Genomic DNA, 25,890 nt, shown 5'->3' with positions numbered 1-25,890 from the left:
TTATCCATCCGTCATAAACTACTGTAATAAACTATACCACACACACCACACACACACTTCTCAACTGGTCTGGATTCAATATAAAGTTCTACTGAAAAAAATACCATACAATGAATAATAGAGTCTTGAAACGTTACTACAGAAATAGTTTTGGAAGTCCAAAGTTTACGACCACCCCTTGCGGCTAGACCGCCCTATCACATCACACGCTTTTAACTGTTGTGTAATCACTAATGGCTGTTACAGTGGCTCAAAGCAGCCTGCCTGCCTTTTGACATTGTCAGCCGAAATAAAGAGCAACGGTTTCCACACGATCCCTAACAGCACGCCAGTAGGGGAGACTTTACCCAGCATTAAAGCAAGGGTAACGTTAATGTTTTATATTCATCTGCATATTTCTATATGTGTTGAGATTTGCTATCTCGAGATTGCACAGTGCACAATGTTCTAGAATTGGACGTTGTTTGGTTCTGGGTCGCGCGCCTATCATCACATACTTGAATTGTTCATATCGTCGTGTTAATACATTACTTTCTATATTTCTCAAATATCTTTATAAAGGTTTGCAACGAAGCCAACCTGCAAGGTAGCTCGCTCACACTGTAATAAACTAATATCGCGCTGTCATAAAAGTTGTCTCCCTTCGTGGTGTAGCAACTTTTAGTTGTTTTCTATCGGAGAGCGTATTGCAAAAGTGAATCTTCACTGTGCATCATTAAAAATAAGTTCAAAGATTTGTTTCTGCACATTTTTCATTGTATGAAAGGTATATTGAGGCATCCTGTAGGTAGAAGTCTAGTGTACTAGAGCTCGGTCGATTATATTGGTCAATCCTCCATAGGCAGGGATCTGCTCTGCAACGTGATTGGTTGAAACAAGTGCGACCCCAGTTATAAAATATGGAGAAAAAAGGACACCTTTTAAAGTGTGTTGCATTATTGGGATAAAAACATTCAGATTTACATCTACATGTCGACTGCATGAACTTTACAAAAATCATGTGATCAAAGGTCATGAAGTTTTAATTGCAGTCGACTACAAGTTTCTGCAGTTGCTGTTCACCAACTTCCTCCTGCAACCATGGCCTGCATTGTGGGAGGTTCTATTGTCTACTAATCATTATGGGTTTTTGTTTGACCCATGCAAACGTGATCATAGACATGACTGAAACAAGAACGAACTTTGTCGCGATTTGTGTATACAGTGGATATATACAAATTAATGTGATATTTGAATCTGTCACTAATTGATTGTACAATGTACACACATATTATTTCCGTTTGTGAGTGGGTGATATGGGGGTTGGAGACGTAGAAAAAAATAAAAACGTGTATAAATAATGGCAACACTGCCATGTTGATCTGAGCCTTGCTGTTGGAAAACCAATTAGTGTCTGACTTTCGGCTGTTGCAGTTGCACCTCTACCGAATTTACTCCTTGACTTTCGTCTACAGTCGGTTGCTTGAGCCTGTCCACTCAAATGCGCCCACTGTCAACTACTTTTCATGACCTTACTAAACAATGGATCTGATATTTGCCCCTCTATTTGCCTGATGTTACACAAATGAGAATGGAAAACTTCTGGATAACATAAATATCAAATCAAATTTTATTTGCCACATGCGCCGAATACATTACCGTGAAATGCTTACTTACAGCCCTTAACCAACAATGCATTTATTTTTAATAAAAAGTAAAATAAAACAACAACAAAAAAGTGTTGAGAAAAAAAGAGCAGAAGTAAAATAAAATAACAGTAGGGAGGCTATATACACAGGGGTACCGGTGCGGGGGCACCGGCTAGTTGAGGTAGTCATTTGGTTATTTTGAAATTAATAATATTCAAATGCTTCTTTTATAAATAGCCTATGTCTCGAGAAGTATTGAATAAAGTAAAAGGCTCTTTCGCTGTTTTTCTGTGTTGCCTTTTTGTGCCAGTAGTTTGTGATCGCTCATGATGAGGATAGCTGTGATTGGTCAGAGTGTTTTTGGCCTGGAGGTGTACAAGGAGCTGAGGAAGGAGGGCCACACCATCGTTGGAGTGTTCACTATACCTAACAAGGATGGCAAAGCCGACCCTCTAGGTGAGCAGGCATGACTGCACCTTTTTTCTTCAGCAATGACAAGACTCTCAGTCTCCACACTGCTATAATGCAAAACCATTTGCATATGAAACACACAAGAGAGCAAATCTCACAGAGGTGGGAGTCTTCCTTTTTGCTGAGGGACATTTTACTTGGCTATCAAGCACATGCTCAAAGCCTTTGGATATACTGTATTCATATTGTATTTTCTATATGGTTTTGTCCTCACACCAGAGTACATAAAGTAAACCAAAGACTACACAGAGAACACATACTCTGAGGGCAAACATAATATAATATTTTTAATGTCAAGTGAAGTTTGAACTCTCACATTATCAGTCAAAGAACAGTCCTGTCCCAAACTCAATGGATTCTTGTAACATTTTTGAAAGGAAACAGGGGCCTTGTAGTTGATCTTGTCAACTGAACACTGATAAATGTTGTGCCTGTTGTTCACCACTGACTAAAGTAGACATTAGACACATTTCACTGGGCACACACTGGTTGAACCAACGTGGAATAGACTTTGAATTGACGTCTGTGCCCAGTGGGATCACACCAGTCCTTTCCCCCATGTGCTCCGTCCTCAATGCATTTTCTTAATCAACAAAACAAGTATCAATATACAGTCTGCCCATGGTAATTACCATTTACATTGGCTCTATTGAAAATGTTGATGCCTACAGCCAGACTGTGAAATTCCCTCTACCTAAAAGGAGTCAAGGGCCCTGTTTGAATACATTAAATACACCCCTTCTTCCTCCCTTGATGTAGCCTGATCTGACATGACTGAATCTGGGAGTTCTATTCAGTGGCACCCTTACTTTTACCTAACCAACCTGAACCAGAACCTGGGCTTGAAGAGATTGACTATGACGAGATATCCTCTGATACGCAGGATCCATCAATTCAAAGTCCTATTAACCAGCTCTGCAAACGTTATAATGTCCAAATATGGAGTTTTGTAGAGTAACTATCGTCATTACTGCCATTACGCACGGTATGTACTTCCAAAAAAGGTCTAAATAAAAATAAAATCAATGATATTTGGGGATACTGTAATGCTGCTGGATCAGCCAACCTGTGCGTGGCAGTAATGAGTGATTTTATTGGATCAGCCAACCTGTGCGTGGCAGTAATGAGTGATTTTATTGGAGGTGCCGAAGGTGGATTTGGCACATGCGCACTTGGTTAAAAATAATATATCATTTCTATTTAGACTTTTTTTGGAAGTACATACTGTGCGTAACGGTAGCAAGGACGAAAGTTGCTTACAAATAACATACAAAGGGCCAAGGACAAAGGGTAATTCCATGGTAACGGAATTATGCTGCGACTCCGATTTTTCACTTTCAAATGTATGCCAAACAAAGACCATTTATTTCAAAGTTTAACAAACCATACAACTCTATGCAAAATGGCTACTTTGAACAATTTGCACAAAAAAAAAAAGATCATTAAGATAAAATCTCCTTCAGTTTTGTTCTGTTACCAAACTTTGTATCTGCACAGTTCTTCCTGTAAATGTGTTCTTGTAAAATGTTCTGTGGAAATTGTTAAAAGTAGTACTTGTGCATAGAGTTGTATGGTTTAGTAAATGTTGAAATCAATGTTTTTTTTGTTTGGTATACATTTTAAAGTGAAAAATATATGTCTCAGCGTAATTCCGTTTCCATGAAATTGCCCCAAACAAACAGCCCAGTACATCACTGGGCCCAAGCTCCCTGCCATCCAGGACCTCTATATCAGGCGGTTGGAAAAGAAGGCCCGGAAAATCATTAAAGACTCCAGCCACCCAAGCCATAGACTGTTCTCTCTGCTTCCGCTCGGCAAGTGGTACCGGTGCATCAAGTCTGACACCAACAGGATCCTGAACAGCTTCTATCCCCCAAGACATAAGACTGCTAAATAGCTAACAGAATGGCTACACAGACTATCTGAGTTGACCCTTGTATTTTATTTATATTTTTTCACTGTCTCTCTGCACACTCACAGGACTCTACACACTCACACACACTGACACTCCAACACACATAACATGCACACACATTTATACTGACTCTACACACATGCACACACTCACATGCAATCTTAATTTACGCTGCTGCTACTCTGTTTATCATACAGACTTATGCCTAGTCACCTTACCCCTATACATATCTACCTCTATCACTCCATTATCCCTGCACATTGTAAATATGGTACTGGAACTGACCCTGTATATAGCTTCTTACTTTCCTGTGAGTTTTTGTTCTACCTTATGTTATTTCTTTGTACTACATTGATATTTATCACTTCAGTGTTGGTTTTAGAGCTTGCAAGAAAGGCATTTCACATTTGACATTAAAACTTGAAACCATAGAATTACTAGAACGGTTGGGAAAGCCCCTTAGACCATGGCAATTTGACTTGAATTACATACGCTATGGGAGAAACATCACTCCTATCTTTGCCCCTCTACACCTACAGGCATGGAGGCTGAGAAGGATGGCGTGACCGTCTTCAAGTTCCCACGCTGGCGCCTGAAGGGGAAAGGCATCCCGGAGGTGGTGGAGGCCTACAAGGCCACGGGGGCCGAGCTCAACGTCATGCCCTTCTGCTCCCAGTTCATCCCCATGGAGGTCATCGACCACCCGGCCCACGGTTCCATCATCTACCACCCCTCCCTGCTTCCCCGACACAGGGGGGCCTCCGCCATCAACTGGTGAGTGGATGGCTGCTTGGACAAATGGATGGACAAACGGATGATTGGTTGGTTGGTGCGACAGTCACTAGTTGGTCGGTTGGTTGGTGTTTTCATTAGTTGATTTATTGATTTTGTCTCCACAGCAGGTAAAATGTTTTTTTGTTTATCTGATTGATGGGTTTGTTGGTTGACTGTTTGTTTGGTTGGTTGATTTACACATGGTTAAAACATAAACCTGCTGATTGGACAAAAGAGGTGAGAGGCTTGCATGGTCAAACAAAGCGTCAAAGTTCTGAGTAGGATGCGTGTGTTAGGCTTACTTTACCCTCCATGGGTTTGACAACAGGACCTTGATCCACGGGGACAAGAAAGGCGGGTTCACAGTGTTCTGGGCGGATGACGGACTGGACACTGGACCAATCCTGCTGCAGAGGGAGTGTGACGTGGAGCCTGATGACACTGTCAACACCATCTACAAGAGGTTCCTCTTCCCTGAGGGAGTGAAAGGCACAGTAAGTCAAAGAGATACAACAAGGCCACACTTCAGTACTCTGAGGAATGCAGTTTTCTCTGTCTGTCACATATGGCCAGCCATATCAACAAATATTGTTTGAAACAGTCTCATGAATGCAAAAAGAAAATGCAGCATAGTACAAAAACACAAGTGGAGGGTGAGACCCATTCCATACTGTTGGGAATCTTTGAGCATGTTTGTCAAGTTGACCTGGTTCACAGGTGGATGCAGTGAGGCTGATCGCAGCAGGGAACGCCCCAAAGATTGTCCAGCCAGAGGAGGGAGCCACCTATGAGGGAATTCAGAAGAAAGACAATGCCAAGGTAGGTCAAGACCCAGACTAAATTCTGTAAACACACTGCTCCAGCCATCTTGCTTCTAACCACAAGATCAGTGGACTGCTCAAGCACTCCTGTAACACTATGTTTGAGATTACATAGGACCACATATTTCCTATCGTTTTATTCAGATATGCATGTCTATGTTTATTTCAGGTAATCAGTTATTATGATTTGTGTTTTTCTGTAGATTGACTGGAACCAGTCTGCACAGGCCCTACACAACTGGATCAGAGGAAATGACAAAGTGCCTGGTGCCTGGGCGGAGGTTGATGGACAGGTAAGAATATAGTAGTTTACTGAGAGTATTGTTTGTTGGCTCGGTAATGCCACGGTCAGCCAGCCAGCCAAAATAACATGCTGAGAAGGATTATCACCACAGCAAGCAAGGTACTTGGAGTCAAACAGACAGGCTTGATGAGATCTTCAAGGTCAGGGCCCTCAGCAAGGCTCACAAAATAATTTTAGACCCAAGCCACCCCCTGTACCTGGACTTTGAACTAATCCCCTCTGGGTGCAGGTATGGCACCTCCCTGCAGAAAAAACAGGACTAAACAATAATAACCAAATGTGATATCCCTCCTAAATAGCTTGGGCTAATGTCCCTATCCATTCACTGAGACCACTATCCATTCACTGAGACCACTATCCATTCACTGAGACCACTATCCATTCACTGAGACCACTATCCATTCACTGAGACCACTATCCATTCACTGAGACCACTATCCATTCACTGAGACCACTATCCATTCACTGAGACCACTATCCATTCACTGAGACCACTATCCATTCACTGAGACCAGCAGGCTGGGCTTCTTACAGTGTCTACTGTGTATAAATGTCATTAATGTGTATTGTCCTTTTCTTAAACAGCATTTTAAAGCGTGTACGTGATACGGCAACACATTTTCCCCAAGGGGACAATAAAGTCAGTAAAGTACATGCAGAGCCAGTGGCCTAGCTGTAACGATCCCGGCCAGTCACATATACTGCTCCCCACCTGAGACCGGGGTTCAAATCCCTGTGTCCACCCTTCCTGTTAATAATACAATGTAAATCATGTTCTCCAGTTCAGTCACATCGGTGCAGATGAGATAAAATTAAAGGAGTCTAGACTATTGAGCTCCACCCAAAGGCTGATTCCACTGTGGTCTGTCCTCTAGAAAGTGACGTTCTACGGCTCCTCTCTGGTAGACAGCGGTGTGACTGCTATTGGTCAGCCCCTGGAGATCCCTGGTACCAGTCGACCTGGTCTGGTCACCAAGGCGGGCCTGGTGCTGTTTGGCAACGATGGCAAAACGGTAGGTCGCCTAATGTTACACAAATGTCATTTAGAGATGTATTATTATTATTATTATATTACTACCACTACCAGGGATGCTTGTTTTTAAGCCTAATTTCATAGTATCACAATTTGGTTGTATGCTTTGGAAGAATAAACATTTGTTTCTAACTTTTTGGCTATAAACATAGGCCTATGTAGCATCCCTGCATGCAGACATGCTGTACTACCTGGCCTTTAGGTCAGGGCTTTTATGGCGCAGTTTGTAGTGGTGATCATACCCTGCCATCTCATGGTGACTGGCTTTCCCCATCATTGGCAGGAGAAATAACTGGGCTGTTAGTACTGTATGTTATTTATTTTTTGAGCTGGGCCAATGACCTTGGGCCTGTGCTGAAAAGCTCTGTGTGGTGTTATATAATCTATAGGAGCAGCAGTGAGAGAGAGAGAGGGTAGACAGAGAGACAGAGAGAGTGGATAGACAGAGGTTTGGGGGATAGAGAGTGTTTCAGAGATTGAGGTTAAGCGAGAGAGGTTTTGAGTGAAAGAGTGTGTTAGAGTCTGACTGAGAGAAAGCGTTGAAAGAGAGACGGCCCAGTGATACTGAATCGTAGGGTGACTAATGTGTTTAGTAGCTCCATTGTCTTTCCTCTTTTCAGTCAGCTCTGTGTTGGCAGGCTGAATGCCATGTCATTTCCAGGAAGATGAATTAGTTCCGGGGAGTTCTCCTCAATCTGCTCTAAATCTGTTTGTTCCCCACGATCTCACATAACTTTGGGGGAAATAGTATAAGGACATACTGTGCATGTTTATACATATCAATTCTGAATATATTTAAGCCCATATTTGTCTTATCATGTTATGCTATTGGGTTGTAAATAGGCATACAGGGTATGTATGCAGACATAATGTATCCAAGCCCAGAATGAGTCCTGCAATAAAGTGTTTTATTTGACCAATCTGGGCTGAGAGGAGTTGACCATAGAGTATAGGTTTTGACCTAAGTCTACTGCACATGGTCTCGGTGTAGATAGGGGCTACATACTCTTCTCTAATACTCTTTGAAAGAAAGACAGGCTTTTCTGGCCTCTACTGGTCATAAATTGTAATACAAGTGGAGCTAAATAAAATGATTTTGGTGACCTCCTGCCCACATACAAACTCCATGTGTCTCACTGTGAAGACGGGGAGAGTCTACCTGGGTTGTGTTCATTAGGCACAACAAATTGAAGAAAATCAACAACAATAAAAAAGCTAATTTCTGTTTTACATTGCAAAATGTTTTTAAAGGTTTTCCATCCCGTGCACTTATGAACACGCCCCTGGAGTTTTAACAGTGCTCAGACTGCAATAACTTTGACTTTGCAATTAGATAGGACTTTATAAAAGTGTATTTATACAGTTAACATGCATGCGTGTTTGGACAGTAAAGTCAAATTTGAAGTTTGTTTGAGAAACAAAGCACACTTTCAGTGAACAAATTGGTTTTAATAATAATAATTAATAGGTAGACACAAAGTTAATTCCCTTCAATAATAGTCAATATTTTCCTAACATAGTTCTCAAATTGAGAACTGACATTCTTTGAACAGAAGGAGTATACTACGAAGCAAGCTAGATCTACTCAGGGTTTTCTAAAGATAGCCAGCTGCAGTTAGCGTCCCATTCTAGCTCAGGCTTCATCCGTACTACTACGGTGGATATTGCTCGTCCGCCTGCCGCTAACTCTAGCCGGCTTGTAACTGCGCGTGCATGTCGCATGTGGCTAGTCGAACGCCGAACCCTTCATTGAGACAATGCAGAAACATCAATCCATGTGCACGTCAGTGCCACATTTTAATTAGTGTTGAAATAAAATAAAAACTTTACTAACAAAAATGTTTCATTAATACAATATTTAATCAGTTGTCTTCCTCAAATGAAGTGGATGATGACACAATCTTTGCGAGACGGAATGAATCTGATTTCATTGGTCCTCAATTCACGGCTCAGACACTTCATTCAGGAGAAATGTAGTTAGCCTGCCCCGCAGGTTAGATCTGAAGGATTCATTACCATAGAAATGTACCTGGCTAAAAGGTGAGCCACATTCGTGGTACTGATTATCCCAAGTTGAACTCAGTGTTGACCAAAGTTAGACACACAAATATACCACCAAGACATTACAAGAACGGGAGGTTATAATTTTTGGGGGGGTATGATATTTGTGAAAGTGAAATATTTTTTTCACGCATTATTTGAAAAAGGATTCTCCTGGAATCGGTAGAGCCAAGAATAAATATGTAAACTGCGATATCACTAGATAATTCATCAGGGTAATCTTCCCGTAAATGGATACATTTTTCCCTCTCCACGGTTTCAAGATTCTACGTTTTTGATCAAAATTAATAGTTGCTCAACTTTAAGATCGCTAAACTTTTCCGGGACATATACACCAAGCCCATTTAATTGGGAGACCACATGGCAATTTAAAGTTTATCTTTTAGAGACCCAATCCGTAATTTAATACACTTATCATAGTTGGGTTTTAGTCCAGAGAAATTGGAGAAGTTATCCAGGTCCTCAACGAGGCCCTTCAAGGTTGAAGATTGATACTTTTGTCTCTAATCCCTTAATTCTTAGCCCCTTAATATTATCTTTTAAAGCTAACAGTTCAATGGCCATAATAAATAGGTATGGTGACAGAGGGCAACCTTGTTTTACGCCTCTTGACAATTCAAAGTTCTCAGGGAAGTAACCATTTATTTATTATTTTACATAAAGGATTGTTGTACATTACTTTTACCCATCTTATGAGAGATTCTCCAAAGTTGAGAATGCCTTCCACTCTCACAAAAACACATAGAAAGTTAACAGGAGGGGAAAAATTATATCCAAGATATACAGAATATTCTTGATATTAGACACAGCCCACAAAATGGGTCACAGACCTCTCAATCAGGGACTCAAATATTTTTTGAAATATATTTACACAATATGAGGTACCACAGAACTAGTTAAATTGACAACTATTTCTCATGGGACTCACTGAAACTTGCCAAGAACCACATACAGACAACCACATATGCTACATGCTTTCTGGAAACACCCTCCCGTTTATAGATTTTGAGAAATATAGGAGATGCTCTCTCAAACTTTTCTAACTCTGTGAACAGAACATTCTTCCTTTGTTTGTTCAATAACACATTTGAATGGTCCTTATCATGGATGCAAGTCTAAAGCGTCCTGGTCACCGTAGGCATTAAGGGAGTGAAAGTTACATCAAATTTGGGCCCAGGGCAAATGGACGACAGCACACTGTCCTATGCATTTGCAGTTCTCCCATCTGACTGAAGCTTTCGCCACAGTCATGGCATCTGTATGGTTTCTCCTTGTGAGTCCCCCTCAAATGTCCTTTCATATGGGCATCCTGCCTGAACGCTTTCCCACAGACTGGGCAGACAAAGGGTTTCTCTCCTGTGTGAACCCTGATATGCTCTTTCAGATGACTCTTCACTTTGAAACCTTTCCCACAGAGGTGACAGCTGTGTGGTCTCTCCCCTGTGTGAGTCGTCATGTGGTCTCCCAGACCATTCCTTGCTGGGAACCCTTTTCCACAGACATGGCATCGAAATCGCTCATACAAAGCGCGTCTCTTCTTAAGTTCAGACAGCGTTCCTATATGTCTGAATGGTCTTCCTGTCTTTGTTTTCCGTTGCAGAGGGCCTTCAATCTCTGTCCCATGCATGTTTTCACTTGGAGCTGCAGAACAGTGTGCGTTTACTGCAAACATGAGCTGTGGGTCACTCGTTACTACTCCATAGCCCTCTCCTCCATCGGGTTCTGTTTTAATGTGTTCCACTAGGGTGCTCGATAGATTATTAGTCTCATTGTCCTCCACAATTTGGGTTTGGAAAAGGTGTGAGGGCCAAGGGTCCTGAACAAAATCACTTTTCACACAAGGAGGTGTGAACACAAACTCTATGTTATGACCATGAGTCTCAGGCCCTTGCAGTTGCTCTTCTCCCAGATTGGTCCTGAGGTCCTGTTCCTCTGTACTTTGTGTGGGCTCTGAACTTTCTTGCCGCAGAATGGGGCTGCTCCACTCCTGCTCAAGGGGAACCTCTTCTTCAGAGACATGGAGCTGCCTAGGGTCTGGAGGGAAGGACAGGCAAAGAAATGTTATTCAATAGAGAGACATATTAATATATGTTTTCAATGTTTAAAGGCCCAGTGCGGTCAAAAATGTAATTTTCCTTTATTTTATATACACTGAGTATACAAAACATTAGGAACACCTTCCTAATATTGAGTTGCACTCCCCCTTTTGCCCTCAGAACAGCCTCAATTCATCAGGTCATGGACTCTACAAGGTGTTGAAAGCATTCCACAGGGATGCTGGCCCATGTTGACTCCAATGCTTCCCACAGTTGTCACGTTGGCTGGATGTACTTTGGGTGGTGGCCCATCCTTGATACACACGGGAAACTGTTGAGCATGAAAAACCCAGCAGTGTTGCAGTTCTTGACACAAACCGGTGCGCCTGGCACCTACTAAAATACCCCGTTCAAAGGCACTTAAATATTTTGTCTTGCCCATTCACCCTCTGAATGGCACATACACAATACGTCTCAATTGTCTCAAGGCTTAGAAATCCTTCTTTAACCTGTCTCCTCCCCTTCATCTACACTGTTTGACGTTGATTTAACAAGTGACATCAATAAGGGATCATAGCTTTCACCTGGATTCACCTGGTCCGTCTATGTCATTGAAAGAGCAGGTGTTCCTAATATTTTGTACAATCAGTGTATGCTTTCAATGTTTAAAGGCCCAGTGCAGTCAAAACGTGATTTTCCTGTGTTGTGTGTGTGTATATACACTGAGTATACAAAACATTAAGTCATTAAGTTCAGTTAGTGTAGATGAAGGGGAGGAGACACATACAGTGAGGGGAAAAAAATATTTGATCCCCTGCTGATTTTGTACGTTTGCCCACTGACAAAGACATGATCAGTCTATAATTTTAATGGTAGGTTTATTTGAACAGTGAGAGACAGAATAACAACAATTAAGTCATTAAGGTTTCGAGCCTGACGTTTGGCAACTCAAACCTTCAGCTCCCTTCACAGATTTTCTATGGGATTAAGGTCTGGAGACTGGCTAGGCCACTCCAGGACCTTAATGTGCTTCTTCTTGAGCCACTCCTTTGTTGCCTTGGCCGTGTGTTTTGGGTCATTGTCATGCTGGAATAACCATCAACGACCCATTTTCAATGCCCTGGCTGAGGGAAGGAGGTTCTCACCCAAGATTTGACGGTACATGGCGCCGTCCATCGTCCCTTTGATGCGGTGAAGTTGTCCTGTCCCCTTAGCAGACAAACACCACCAAAGCATAATGTTTCCACCTCCATGTTTGACGGTGGAGATGGTGTTCTTGGGGTCATAAGCAGCATTCCTCCTCCTCCAAACACGGCGAGTTGAGTTGATGCCAAAGAGCTCCATTTTGGTCTCATCTGACCACAACACTTTCACCCAGTTCTCCTCTGAATCATTCAGATGTTCATTGGCAAACTTCAGACGGGCCTGTATAAGTGCTTTCTTGAGCAGGGGGACCTTGCGGGCGCTGCAGGATTTCGGTCCTTCACGGCATAGTGTGTTACCAATTGTTTTCTTGGTGACTATGGTCCCAGCTGCCTTGAGATCATTGACATGATCCTCCCGTGTAGTTCTGGGCTGATTCCTCACCGTTCTCATGATCATTGCAACTCCACGAGGTGAGATTTTGCATGGAGCCCCAGGCAGAGGGAGATTGACAGTTATTTTGTGTTTCTTCCATTTGCGAATAATCGCACCAACTGTTGTCACCTTCTCACCAAGCTGCTTGGCGATGGTCTTTTAGCCCATTCCAGCCTTGTGTAGGTCTACAATCTTGTCCCTGACATCCTTGGAGAGCTCTTTGGTCTTGGCCATGGTGGAGCGTTTGGAATCTGATTGATTGATTGCTTCTGTGGACAGGTGTCTTTTTATACAGGTAACAAACTGAGATTAGGAGCACTCCCTTTAAGAGTGTGCTCCTAATCTCAGCTCGTTACCTGTATAAAAGACACATGGGAGCCAGAAATCTTTCTGATTGAGAGGGGGTCAAATACTTAATTCCCTCATTAAAATGCAAATCAATTTATAACATTTTTGACATGCGTTTTTCTGGATTTTTTGTTGTTATTCTGTCTCTCACTGTTCAAATAAACCTACCATTATGTCTTTGTCAGTGGGCAAACGTACAAAATCAGCAGGGGATCAAATACTTTTTTCCCCTCACTGTATATGGATTGTGTATGTGTGCCTTTCAGAGGGTGAATGGGCAAGACAAAATATTTAAGTGCCTTTGAACGGGGTATGGTAGTAGGTGCCAGGCGCACCGATTTGTGTCAAGAACTGCAACGCTGCTGGGTTTTTCACGCTCAACAGCTTCCCGTGTGTATCAAGAATGGTCCACCACCCCAAAGGACATCCAGACAATTTGAAACAACTCTAGGAAGCATTGGAGTCAACATGGGCCAGCATCCTTGTGGAACGCTTTCGACACCCTGTAGTTGACCCGACGAATTGAGGCTGTTCTGAGGAGGGAGGGAGGGAGGGAGAGGGGTTGTGCAACTCAATATTAGGAAGGTGTTCCTAATGTTTGGTATACTCAGTGTATATTTCTACACTATGACGTTGGAATAATACTGTGAAATTATGATAATGCGCTTTTAGTGTAAGAGCCATTTGAAAAGGCTGTCAGAAATTTCTGCCTGTTTTGGTGGGGAGTTTTAGCCTGCCTGGTGACATCACCAGGCAGTAAATTAGTTAAGAGACCAATAAAAAAGAGAGTTCCAAACCTCTCTGCCAATAACAGCTAGTTTTCCCCTCCCCACTCAGACCACTCCTAGTCAGTCCTAGCTAAATTCTTGTTTGAGAAATTGCTCTTTGCTAAGAAGCTACTTTTGTTTCTTTTTGACCATTTCAATTGAAAAAAATCACAGAAAGGTACTTAACTGTTACCCAGAAATGATTTGATATTGAGATAAAAATGGCTACATTGGACCTTTTATGGAACAATGCATGCTTAATTATGAAAAACGAATCTTCCAATGATATTGGGTTCTAGCAATTTGATTGACCGGTAACTGGGGACAACTGACAAGTAAAGTGACAGACATTGTAGGCTTGCTGCAAGCTAGCGATTACAAATATCGCCATTATTACTGTTCCAGCTGGCTGATCTGTGTTTTTAAGTAGGTCATATTAAGTGTAGCACAGAGAATTTTCGACCAACCTTTACTTGGTGATACTTCCTCAATTCCCTACTTGGAAGACAACATGTGTTCTAAACCTCCATGTCTAGTTGCAGGGGGTTCGTTTGAACTTAGAAAATGCTCCGTTATTAAATTAAATCAAATTTGCTCCATGAAGTAATCCAACAATGGGGACCCTGTCATCGGTCTATGACCTGTGACGTGAACTGGCAAAAGCGGTGAGGGAGGAGCGCCCTTCTCAAATCGAACAGTAATCTGTGCCGCTCGGTCATGTTTTCAACAAGGCACTATGGTGCATCGTCCAGGAACATACATCTATTTTCCATAAAATATACACTACCAGCCAAACGTTTGGACACACCTACTCATTCAAGGGTTTTTCTTTACTTTTACATTGTAGAATAATAGTGAAGACATCAAAACTATGAAATAACACATATGGAATCATGTAGTAAACAAAAAAATGTGGTAAACAAATTAAAATATATCTTCAAAAAGCCACCCTTTGCCTTGATGACAGCTTTGCACAGTCTTGGCATTCTCTCAACCAGCTTCACCTGGAATGCTTTTCCAACAGTCTTGAAGGAGTTCCCACATATGCTGAGCACTTGTTGGCTGCTTTTCCTTCACTCTGCCATCCGACTCATCCCAAACCATCTCTATTTGGTTGAGGTCAGGGGATTGTGGAGGCCAGGTCATCTGATGCAGCACTCCATCACTCTCCTTCTTGGTCAAATAGCCCTTACACAGCCTGGAGGTGTGTTGGGTCATTGTCCTGTTGAAAAACAAATGATAGTCCCACTAAGCCCAGACCAGATGGGATGGCGTATCGCTGTAGAATGCTCTGGGTCTTCCATTCCTGTGGTGGTCCTCATGAGAGCCAGTTTCATCATAGCGCTTGATGGTTTTTGCGACTGCACTTGAAGAAACTTTAAGTTCTTGACATTTTCCAGATTGACTGACCTTCATGTCTTAAAGTAATGATGGACTGTCATTTCTCTTTGCTTATTTGAGCTGTTCTTGCCATAATATGGACTTGGTCTTTTACCAAATAGGGATATCTTCTGTATACCCCTCCTACCTTGTCACAACACAACTGATTGGCTCAAACATTAAGAAGGAAAGAAATTCCACAAATTAACTTAAGGCACACCTATTAATTGAAATGCATTCCAGGTGACTACCTCATGAAGCTGGTTGAGAGAATGCCAATAGTGTGCAAAGCTGTCATCAAGGCAAAGGGTGGCTATTTGAAGAATCTCAAATATAAAATATATTTTGATTTGTTTAACACTTTTTTGGTTAGTACATGATTCCATGGGTTATTTCATTGTTTTGATGTCTTCACTATTATTCTACAATGTAGAAAATAGTAAAAATAAAGAAAAAACCTTGATGAGTAGGTGTTATAAAACTTTTGACCAGTACTGTATGTTGGAATTTTCAAACTAGTTTTCATTGGGAATGCTGAGAAAGCATTTTTATCAAAAGGAATAACCTTTGCATGTGAAAACAGAATGCTACTCATTATTCCGCAGGCTTAATCTAGCCTAGGCTACATCACTTTTGTTTTGAGCCGACTTTGCCATGGGCTTTGAACGGGGCACCTTGTAGCCGGTTCCAAAACGAATGCAATCACTTTTCACCCGGCGCAAACTCCTCCAACCGGGGTAACCCGGACCAGATAATCGAATCCTGTCACTCATAGAGGCGTGTCATCATGACATAAAGCACTTTGGGGTGGACACCCAATCAATGAGAGAAAATTTGAAATAGACAAGATGGCAGCGTACACATTGTTAGTACATTTTTTGTAAATGTATTTAATAACTGAGCATTTTCTAAATTCAAACGACTAGACATGGAAATTTAGAAGACAGGTGTCTTCCAAGTCAGGAATTGAGAAAGTATCAACAAGTAAAGGTTGGTCGAGAATTCTCTTAGCTAAGTTTAACATTACCTACTTACAGTACCTTCTGAAAGTATTCATACCCTTGACTTATTTCACATTTTGTTATGTTACAGCCTGAATTCAAAATGGATTAAATATATTTTTTTCTCCCACCCATCTACACACAATACCCCATAATGACAAAGTGAAAATATGTATTTAGAAATGTTTGCTAATGAAATACAGAAATATCTAATTTACATAAGTATTCACACCCCTGACTCAATACATGCTAGAATCAACTTTGGCAGCGATTACAGCTTTGAGTCTTTCTGGGTGAGTCTCTAGAGCTTTGCACATCTGGATAGTCCTTGCCGATGACAAGCATACCCATAACATGATGCAGCCACCACCATGCTTGAAAATATGAAGAGTGGTACTCAGTCATGTGTTGTGTTGGATTTGCCCCAAACATCACGTTTTGTATTTAGGACATACAGTACATTTCTTTGCCACATGTTTTGCAGTTTTACTTTAGTGCCTTATTGCAAACAAGATGCATGTTTTGCAATATTTTTATTCTGTACAGGCTTCCTTCTTTTCTATCTGTCATTTAGGTTAGTATTGTGGAGTAACTACAATGTTGTTGATCCATCCTCAGTTTTCTCCCATCACAGCCATTAAACTCTAACTACACTGAACAAAAATATAAACGCAACATGCAACAATTTCAAAGATTTTACTGAGTTACATTTACATTTTAGTCATTTAGCAGACGCTCTTATCCAGAGCAACTTACAGTTAGTGAGTTACAGTTCATATAAGTAAATCAGTCAATTGAAATAAATTCATTAGGCCCTAATCTATGGATTTCACATGACTGGGAATCGAGATATTAATCTGTTGGTCACAGATACATAAAAAATAAAAAAGTATGGGTGTGGATCAGAAAACCAGTCAGTATCTGGTGTGACCACCATTTTCCTCATGCAGCGCGACACATTTCCTTTGCATAGAGTTGATCAGGCTGTTGATTGTGGCCTGTTGAATGTTGTCCCACTCCTCTTCAATGGCTGTGCGAATTTGCTGGATATTGGCGGGAACTGGAACACGCTGTCGTACACGTCGATCCAGAGCATCCCAAACATACTCAGTGGGTGACATGTCTGGTGCGTATGCAGGCCATGGAAGAACTGGGCCATTTTCAGCTTTCTGGAATTGTGTACAGATCCTTGTGACATGGGGCCGTGCATTATCATGTTGAAACGAGGTGATGGCGGCGGATGAATGGCACGACAATGGGCCTCAGGATATCGTCACGGTATCTCTGTGCATTCAAAATGCTATAGATAAAATGCTATTGTGTTCGTTGTCTGTAGCTTATGCCTGCCCATACCATAACCCCACCGCCACCATGGGGCACTTTGTTTACAACATTGACAGCAGCAAACCACTCGCCCACACAACGCCATACACGCTGTCTGCCATCTACACGGTACAGTTGACACTGGGACTCATCCGTGAAGAGCACACTTCTCCAGCGTGCCATTGGCCATCGAAGGTGAGCATTTGCCCACTGAAGTCGGTTACGACGCTGAACTGCAGTCAAGTCAAGACCCTGGTGAGGACGACGAGTACGCAGATGAGCTTCCCTGAGACGGTTTCTGACAGTTTGTGCAGAAATTATTCGGTTGTTCAAACCCACAGTTTCATCAGCTGTCCGGGTGGCTGGTCTCAGACGAATGTGGAGGTTTTGGGCTGGCGTGGTTACACGTGGTCTGCAGTTGTGAGGCCAGTTGGACGTACAGACAAATTCTGTAAAACAACATTAGAGGCGGCTTATGGTAGAGAACAGAACATTAAATTATCTGGCAACAGCTCTGGTGGTCATTCCTGCAAAACTTGAGACCTCTGTGGCATTGTGTTGTGTGACAAAACTGCACATTTTAGAGTGGCCTTTTATTGTCCCCAGCACAAGGTGCACATGTGTAATGATTATGCCGTTTAATCAGCTTCTTGATATGTCACTCCTTGGCAAAGGAGAAATGCTCATTACCAGGGATGTAAACAAATGTGTGCACAAAATTAGAGATAAATAAGCTTTTTGTGCATATGGAAGATTTCTGGGATCTTTTATTTCAGTTCAGGAAACATGGGACCAACACTTCACATGTTGCGTTTATATTTTTGTTCAGTGTATTTTAATGTCACCATTGTCCTCATGGTGAAATCCCTGAGCGGTTTCCTTCCTCTCCGGCAACTGAGTTAGGAAGGAAACCTGTATCTTTGTAGTGACTGGGTGTTTGTACACCATCCTAAGTGTAATGAATAACTTCACCATGCTCAAAAGGATATTCAATGTCTGTTTTTTATTTATTTTTACACCTTTTTCTCCCCAATTTCGTGATATCCAATTGGTAGTTACAGTCTTGTCCCATAGCTGCAACTTCCCTACGGACTCAGGCTTCTTTGCGAGGCATTGGAAAACCTCCCTGGTCTTTGTGGTTGAATCTGTGTTTGAAATCCACTGCTCAACTGAGGGACCTTACAGATAATTGTATGTGTGGGGTACAGAGATGAGGTAGTCAGTCAAACATCATGAGTGAGTCCATGCAACTTATGTGACTTGTTAAGCACATTTTTGCCGGTGAACTTATTTAGGCTTGCCATAACAAAGTGGTTGAATACTTATTGACTCAAGACATTTCAGCTTTTAATTTTTAATTTGTAGAAATGTGTACAAATATTATTCCACTTTGACATTATGGGGTATTGTGTGTAGGCCAGTAACACAAAATCTCAACTTAATCCATTTTAAATTCACGCTGTAACACAACAAAATGTGGAAAAAGTCAAGGGGTGTGAATACTTTCTGAAGGCACTGTAATAACGCCTATCAGCCAGCTGGTACAGTAATAACATCTGACTTGGCCAGGGTTCCCCAACTGCCACCCCGTGTGATGAATTTGGCCCGCAGGTGATCTTATTCCCCCTCCGCGCAAAAAAAGTTAATTTTTTTTAAATTGTTGGACATAAGACTGTAAATATGTTCCAAAGTATTCCCCCACATAATACATACACTACATGGCCAAAAGTATGTGGACACCCCTCCAAATGAGTGGGTTCAGCTATTTCAGCCCCACCCGTTTCTGACAGGTGTATAAAATCGAGCACACAGCCATGCAATCTCCATAGACATTTGCAGTAGAATGGCCTTGGTGAAGAGCACAGTGACTTTCAACGTGGCACCGTCATATGATGCCACCTTTCCAACAAGTCAGTGTGTCAAATTTCTGCCCTGCTAGAGCTGCCCTGGTCAACTGTAAGTGCTGTTATTGTGAAGTGGAAACGTCTAGGAGCAACAACGGCTCAGCCGCGATGTGGTAGGCCACACAAGCTCACAGAATGTGATCGCTGAGTGCTGAAGCGTGTAAAAATCGTCTGTCCTCAGTTGCAACACTCACTATCGAGTTCCAAACTGCCTCTGGAAGCAACGTCAGCAAAATAACTGTTTGTCGGGAGCTTCATGAAATCGGTTTCCTTGGCCGAGCAGCCGCACACAAGCCTAAGATCACCATGCGCAATGCCAAGTGTCGGCTGCGGTGGTGAAAAGCTCACCACCACTGGACTCTGGAGCAGTGGAAACACGTTCTCTGGAGTAATGAATCGCGCTCCACCATCTGGCAGTCCGACAGACTAATCTGGTTCTGGCGGATGCCAGGAGAACGCTACCTGCCCCAATGCATAGTGCCAACTGTAAAGTTTGGTGGAGGAGGAATAATGGTCTGGGGCTGTTTTTCATGGTTTGGGCTAGGCCCCTTAGTTCCAGTGAAGGGAAATCTTAACGCTACAGCATACAATGGCATTCTAGACGATTCTGTGCTTCCAACTTTATGGCAACAGTATGGGGAAGGCCCTTTCCTGTTTCAGCATGACAATGCCCCCATTCACAAAGCAAGGTCTACACAGAAATTGTTTGTCGAGATCGGTATGGATGAACTTGACTGGCCTGCACAGAGCCCTGACCTCAACCCCATTTTACACCTTTGGGATGAATTGGAATGCTGACTGCGAGCCAGGCCTAATTGCCCAACATCAGTGCCCAACCTCACTAATGCGCTTGTGGCTGAAAGGAAGCAAGTCCCCGCTAAAATGTTCCAACATCTAGTGGAACGCCTTCCCAGAAGAATGGAGGCTATTATAGCAGCAAAGGGGGGACTAACTCCATATTAATGCCCATGATTTTGGAATGAGATGTTTGAGGAGCAGGTGTCCACATACTTATGGTCATGTAGTGTATATGTGACCGTATACAAATGTAAGCAAAGTTTGAAATTATTATGTTTTAGTCAAGTATTATCTGTTTGGGCTAATTGCGGTCAATTTGCGGTCTACAAATTATTTTTTATTATGTTCCGGCCCCCTGACCATCCGCTCAAGACAAAATCGGCCCGCGGCTGAAATCAGTTGATGATATTTTTAATAATAGCTAGTAGTGCAAGCCAGTCAAACATTAAATTGAAGTAGTCGCCGTTACAAACCTGCTCTATGTAACTTGACTTGAGGTTTAATGACCATATCCAACATTTTATGTAAACGTTCGTTCTCCTCTTTCGAACGGGTGATTTCTTCTTGATACTCCACTATCGTCTTTTCCACTACTCCAAAAATCTCTACAGCAGCCGCTGTCAATCGCTCGCGCAGAAACATATTGAGCAATTGCATTTTTGACATATTGTGGATGCACTGTTGCTTGTATTTTATTAGCAAGGTAGATCAATTGAAAGCTTTTTTTTTCTTTTTTTTTTTGTGAAATGTGCCTGCCAGAAACCCCGGAAGTAAACACTGCTAACTCTACCCTTTTACAGTGCGTGCACGGCAACCCAATTCCGCACTATATCGCCACCTGTTGTCCAGAGTGGAAACAGTCTTCTTCTTCTTCGACGAGGTTTAACGGCGGTTTGCATCCAATAAATGTTGCATTATCGCCGCCAACTAGACTGGAGTATGACTCCGTTATACTTTGCTAGATTTTTTTTTTTTTTTTTATCAACAAATACTCTACCATCTAACCCTACACTCATTAAAAACCCACCATACACCAACATATTCGTCGCCAAACCCACTGGCTCCAGGTCATCTATAAATCACTGCTAGGCAAATCCCCGTCTTATCTTAGCTCACTGGTCACCATAGCAACACCCACCCGTAGTCTGCGCTCCAGCAGGTATATCTCACTGGTCATCCCCAAAGCCAACACCTCCTTTGGCCGCCATTCCTTCCAGTTCTCTGCTGCCAATGACTGGAACGAACTGCAAAAATCTCTGAAGCTGGAGACTTATCTCCCTCACTAACTTTAAGCTTCAGTTGTCAGAGCAGCTTACCGATCACTGCACCTGTACACAGCCATTCTGAAATTAGCCCACCCAACTACCTCATCCCCATATTGTTATTTATTTTGCTAATTTGCACCCCAGTATCTCTATTTGCACATCATCTTTTGCACATCTATCATTCCAGTGTTAATACGAAATTGTAACTATTTTGCACTATGGCCTATTTATTGCCTTACCTCCATAACTTACTACATTCGCACACGCTGTATATATATTTTCTGTTGTATTTTTGACTTCATGTTTTGTTTACCCCATATGTAACTCTGTGTTGTTGTTTTTATCGCACTGCTTTGCTTTATCTTGGCCAGGTCGCAGAACTTGTTCTCAACTAGCTTACCTGGTTAAATAAAGGTGAATAAAAAAAATATATATACAAATATAAAAAAAAACACCCTACACCACTAAATCTATCTAGTCGTACCTCAGGCCAACAGCCTGAAAGGACAGAACACCACAACTCAACACACCCTGTAACTCTTCTGATGTCAAATTTCGTACACCCAAATACTTCTCAGCAGCTGCCACCACAACCTCAATTTTCTGCGACATACGTTCCATCCCTCTAGTACAGTTGATAACTATTGCTATAAACGCTAATAATCCAATCTTACTGAAGCATATATCACTTGTTGGCCAACCCCTCTGTACTGGTACCGATCTACTACTCACACCACTCCTCTTAGGATCCCTCCCCCTTGACCCATCTTCATCTACTTTCTTCACTGCCTCAACATACGACAACTTCTGCACTACTCTAACCCTGGTAACCTCAACCAGCCTCTCTCACATCCGATATTTCTGATCCGCAGCTGCATGTGCACCCCTACAATTAAAATATACCGCTTCTTTCCCCAATGCTACACATACCATTGTCTCATGCCCTTCTTCACACTTCTCACACCTAGGAACCTCCCTCCTACACACTGCTGCCACATGCCCATAAGCTTAACACCTGTAACAACGTAACGTATTCGGTACAAAAGCGTGTACGGGATAACTAATACATCCTAACATCAATTTGTCGGACAAAGACTCCAAATCAGAAGTGAAAAGAACAGACCGACTCCTCTGTTTCTCCACTCACGCCACCCTGTCTGCGTCGCACCAAACGACGAGCATCACAAACACCGGGAATCTTCCCCTTCAGTTGGTCCACTTTCACATTTACCACTACCCCAGTAATCACTCCTTTCAATGGCGCCCTTTTCTTGAGAGCAAAACAATTCAAACCTCTTGTCCCCAGTTGTTTGACGCGGAGCGCCTGCTCCCGCTGACCAGCAGAAACACAAACAATTATCACAAGACCACTTCAGGTTACCTTCACCGATTCCACAGCACCTAACTCAGTTTTCACCCACCCTGAAAACACAAATGGATCAACCAAAAGGCAAGGGTCCACTTTTTCAAAAAATGTCACTCCTATTGTCACAGACTCATCTTTATCCTGACCCTCAGTGCAAGCCTCGGGCTCCGAGAACTTCACCACACCCACCACCTCCGATACTTCGCCCTCATTCACTTCCATTTCTCCTCCTGTCTTAGATCCTGCGTACAGCTCACTCTGCTTACACTTTCTACCATTCTTCTTCAACTAAACCATCTCGCTTTTTCCCTCAATTTTTAACCAATTCAAGCTCACCCTCTTCCTCCCTCTCTCTCTTCGACCCCCTCTGCCTCTCTTTTTCCCTCCATTCCTCCTTCGTAATCCAACTATACGCCTCCTTGTGATAATACTGCACATCTCCTGACATACAGTACATCTCATTCTGGCCCTCTTAAGGGACGCCATTCCCCACTCGCTCCAGCCCTCCTTTCAGTTCAAACTTGGAAACAAAATCCGTACCCCTCCCCCCCCACCCATATATTTTATTTTTGGTTCAACTGTTCAGCACAGACATACTCTCAAATGGCTATTTCTTCCAAACCCACTACCCAGACAGGAACTTGTGCTGCACGCTGGCTATTGGTTAAGATTTTGGTAGCTCCAAAGACAGTAAGAACCTCTCTGGTCGCTGTCCTAGTACTGCATAATATGAAGACTTTTGAATAGACAGTTGAATCCTGATTCAGTGTATTATAATGGCATGACTTTGGACTGTTTGGAACAAACTAAACCAGTGCATGCAGAAATGTTGAACAGCATGATGTCTGTCTGTCTGTCCAGTTGCTAGTGAAGAACCTGCAGTTTGAGGATGGGAAGATGATTGCGGCGGCAAGGTACTTCAGCTCGGGGAGCAGCGCTTCTGTGGAGCTCACTGAGGAGGAGAAAGCCTTCGCTGAGCAAATGAGGGTAAGAAAAAATAAAATAAAAAAGGACTAACACTTTACTATTGTACCTGTCTTTCTTACACTGATTTTGCGGCTAATTTAAACGAGGTTTTAAATGTACAGTTGAAGTCGGAAGTTTACATCCACTTAGGTTGGAGTCATTAAAACTTGTTTTTCAACCACTCCACAAATGTCTTGTTAACGAACTATAGTTTTGGAAAGTCGGTTAGGACATCTACTTTGTGCATGACACAAGTAATTTTTCCAACAATTGTTTACAGACAGATTATTTCATTATAATTCACTGTATCACAATTCCAGTGGGTCAGAAGTTTACATACACTAAGTTGACTGTGCCTTTAAACAGCTTAGAAAATTCCAGAAAATGATGTCATGGCTTTAGAAGCTTCTGATAGGCTAATTTACATCATTTGAGTCAATTGGAGGTGTACCTGTGGATGTATTTCAAGGCCTACCTTCAAACTTAGTGACTCTTTGCTTGACATCATGGGAAACTCAAAAGAAATCAGCCAAGACCTCAGAAAAAAAATTGTAGACCTCCACAAGTCTGGTTCATCCTTGGGAGCAATTTCCAAACGCCTGAAGGTACCACGTTCATCTGTACAAACAATTGTACGCAAGTATAAACACCATGGGACCACGCAGCCGTCATACCGCTCAGGAAGGAGATGCATTTTGTCTCCTAGAGATGAACGTACTTTGGTGCGAAAAGTGCAAATCAATCCCAGAACAACAGCAAAGGACCTTGCGAAGATGCTGGAGGAAACAGATACAAAAGTATCTATATCCACAGTAAACCGAGTCCTATATCGACGTAACCCGAAAGGCCGCTCAGCAAGGAAGAAGCCGCTGCTACAAAACCGCCATAAAAAAGCCAGACTACGGGGACAAAGATCGTACTTTTAGGAGAAATATCCTCCGGTCTGATGAAACAAAAATAGAACTGTTTGGCCATAATGACCATCGTTATGTTTGGAGGAAAAAGGGGGTAGCTTGCAAGCCGAAGAACACCATCCCAACCGTGAAGCACGGGGGTGGCAGCATCATGCTGTGGGGGTGCTTTGCTGCAGGAGGGACAGGTGCACTTCACAAAATAGATGGCATCATGAGGAAGGAAAATGATGTGGATATATTGAAGCAACATCTCAAGACATCAGTCAGGAAGTTAAAGCTTGGTCACAAATGGGTCTTCCAAATGGACAATGACCCCAAGCATACTTCCAAAGTTGTGGCAAAATGGCTTAAGGACAACAAAGTCAAGGTATTGGAGTGGCCATCACAAAGCCCTGACCTCAATCCTATAGAACATTTGTGGGCAGAACTGAAAAAGCGTGTGTGAGCAAGGAGGCCTACAAACCTGACTCAGTTACACCAGCTCTGTCAGGAGGAATGGGCTACCAGAAACGTTTGACCCAAGTTAAACAATTTAAAGGCAATGCTACCAAATACTAATTGAGTGTATGTAAACTTCTGACCCACTGGGAATGTGATGAAAGAAATAAAAGCTAAAATAAATCTCTACTATTATTCTGACATTTCACATTCTTAAAATAAAGTGGTGATCCTAACTGACCTAAGACAGGGATTTTCTACTAGGGTTAAATGTCAGGAATTGTGAAAAACTGAGTTTAAATGTATTTGGCTAAGGTGTATGTAAACATCCGACTTCAACTGTAAATGTCGATCTCTCACCTTAACCCTCGATAAACTGACTCCAGACCAGTGTTTACAGTGTTGTCTTGTCCCATTGACAGGGTGTTTGGAAGAGCATCCTGACTAACGTGGCTGCCATCGAGGAATCCACTGACTTCTTCAAGTCTGGGGCTGGTTCTATGGACGTGGTCAGGTAAGCAACACACCAGCATGAACATCTAAAAGATAAAAGGGTGCAAGTCAATGGGTTTTAGACAGTAAACCAAGTAGGACATGTTTTTTCTAGTTGAACACTGACTTGAAGTGAGTTGAACACCGCTTCTTCCCCATCCACCACCTCCTTTATCCCTACCTCACCCCTACATCCCTACCGCACCCCTACCACCTCCTTTATCCCTCCTTCATCCCTACCTCACCCCTACATCCCTACCGCACCCCTACCACCTCCTTTATCCCTCCTTCATCCCTACCTCACCCC

General features: G+C 42.4%; 2 protein-coding genes across 4 annotated transcripts in view; one reads left to right on the top strand and one right to left on the bottom strand.

Moving 5' to 3' along the window:
• The first annotated feature begins 229 nt into the window (after positions 1-229).
• Positions 230-25,890, top strand: part of LOC121578012 (cytosolic 10-formyltetrahydrofolate dehydrogenase) — a 34,847-nt gene continuing 9,186 nt past the window's right edge. The window contains exons 1-9 of one of the 3 annotated variants that reach the window (XM_045223759.1): positions 230-364; positions 1,942-2,084; positions 4,554-4,788; positions 5,117-5,282; positions 5,506-5,607; positions 5,813-5,902; positions 6,789-6,926; positions 23,635-23,760; positions 25,514-25,605. In XM_045223759.1, coding sequence (XP_045079694.1) covers positions 1,955-2,084; positions 4,554-4,788; positions 5,117-5,282; positions 5,506-5,607; positions 5,813-5,902; positions 6,789-6,926; positions 23,635-23,760; positions 25,514-25,605 — 1,079 coding nt within the window. In that variant the 5' untranslated portion in view covers positions 230-364; positions 1,942-1,954. Of the gene's footprint in view, positions 365-1,938; positions 2,085-4,553; positions 4,789-5,116; positions 5,283-5,505; positions 5,608-5,812; positions 5,903-6,788; positions 6,927-23,634; positions 23,761-25,513; positions 25,606-25,890 lie in introns of all 3 variants that reach the window. The other 2 variants (XM_045223760.1, XM_045223761.1) reach the window with 2 other exon arrangements.
• Positions 8,336-20,921, bottom strand: LOC121578011 (zinc finger protein 227). Its single transcript, XM_041892049.2, has 2 exons — positions 20,616-20,921; positions 8,336-11,041 (listed from the first exon to the last, which is right to left on the bottom strand). Exons 1-2 carry the CDS (start codon positions 20,806-20,808, stop codon positions 10,164-10,166), a joined length of 1,071 nt encoding a protein of 356 aa, XP_041747983.1. The 5' UTR covers positions 20,809-20,921; the 3' UTR covers positions 8,336-10,163.

This window comes from Coregonus clupeaformis, chromosome 12 (assembly GCF_020615455.1).
Source record: "Coregonus clupeaformis isolate EN_2021a chromosome 12, ASM2061545v1, whole genome shotgun sequence".
Taxonomy (NCBI): domain Eukaryota; kingdom Metazoa; phylum Chordata; class Actinopteri; order Salmoniformes; family Salmonidae; genus Coregonus; species Coregonus clupeaformis.
This window is presented reverse-complemented; position numbering and strand designations above follow the sequence as displayed.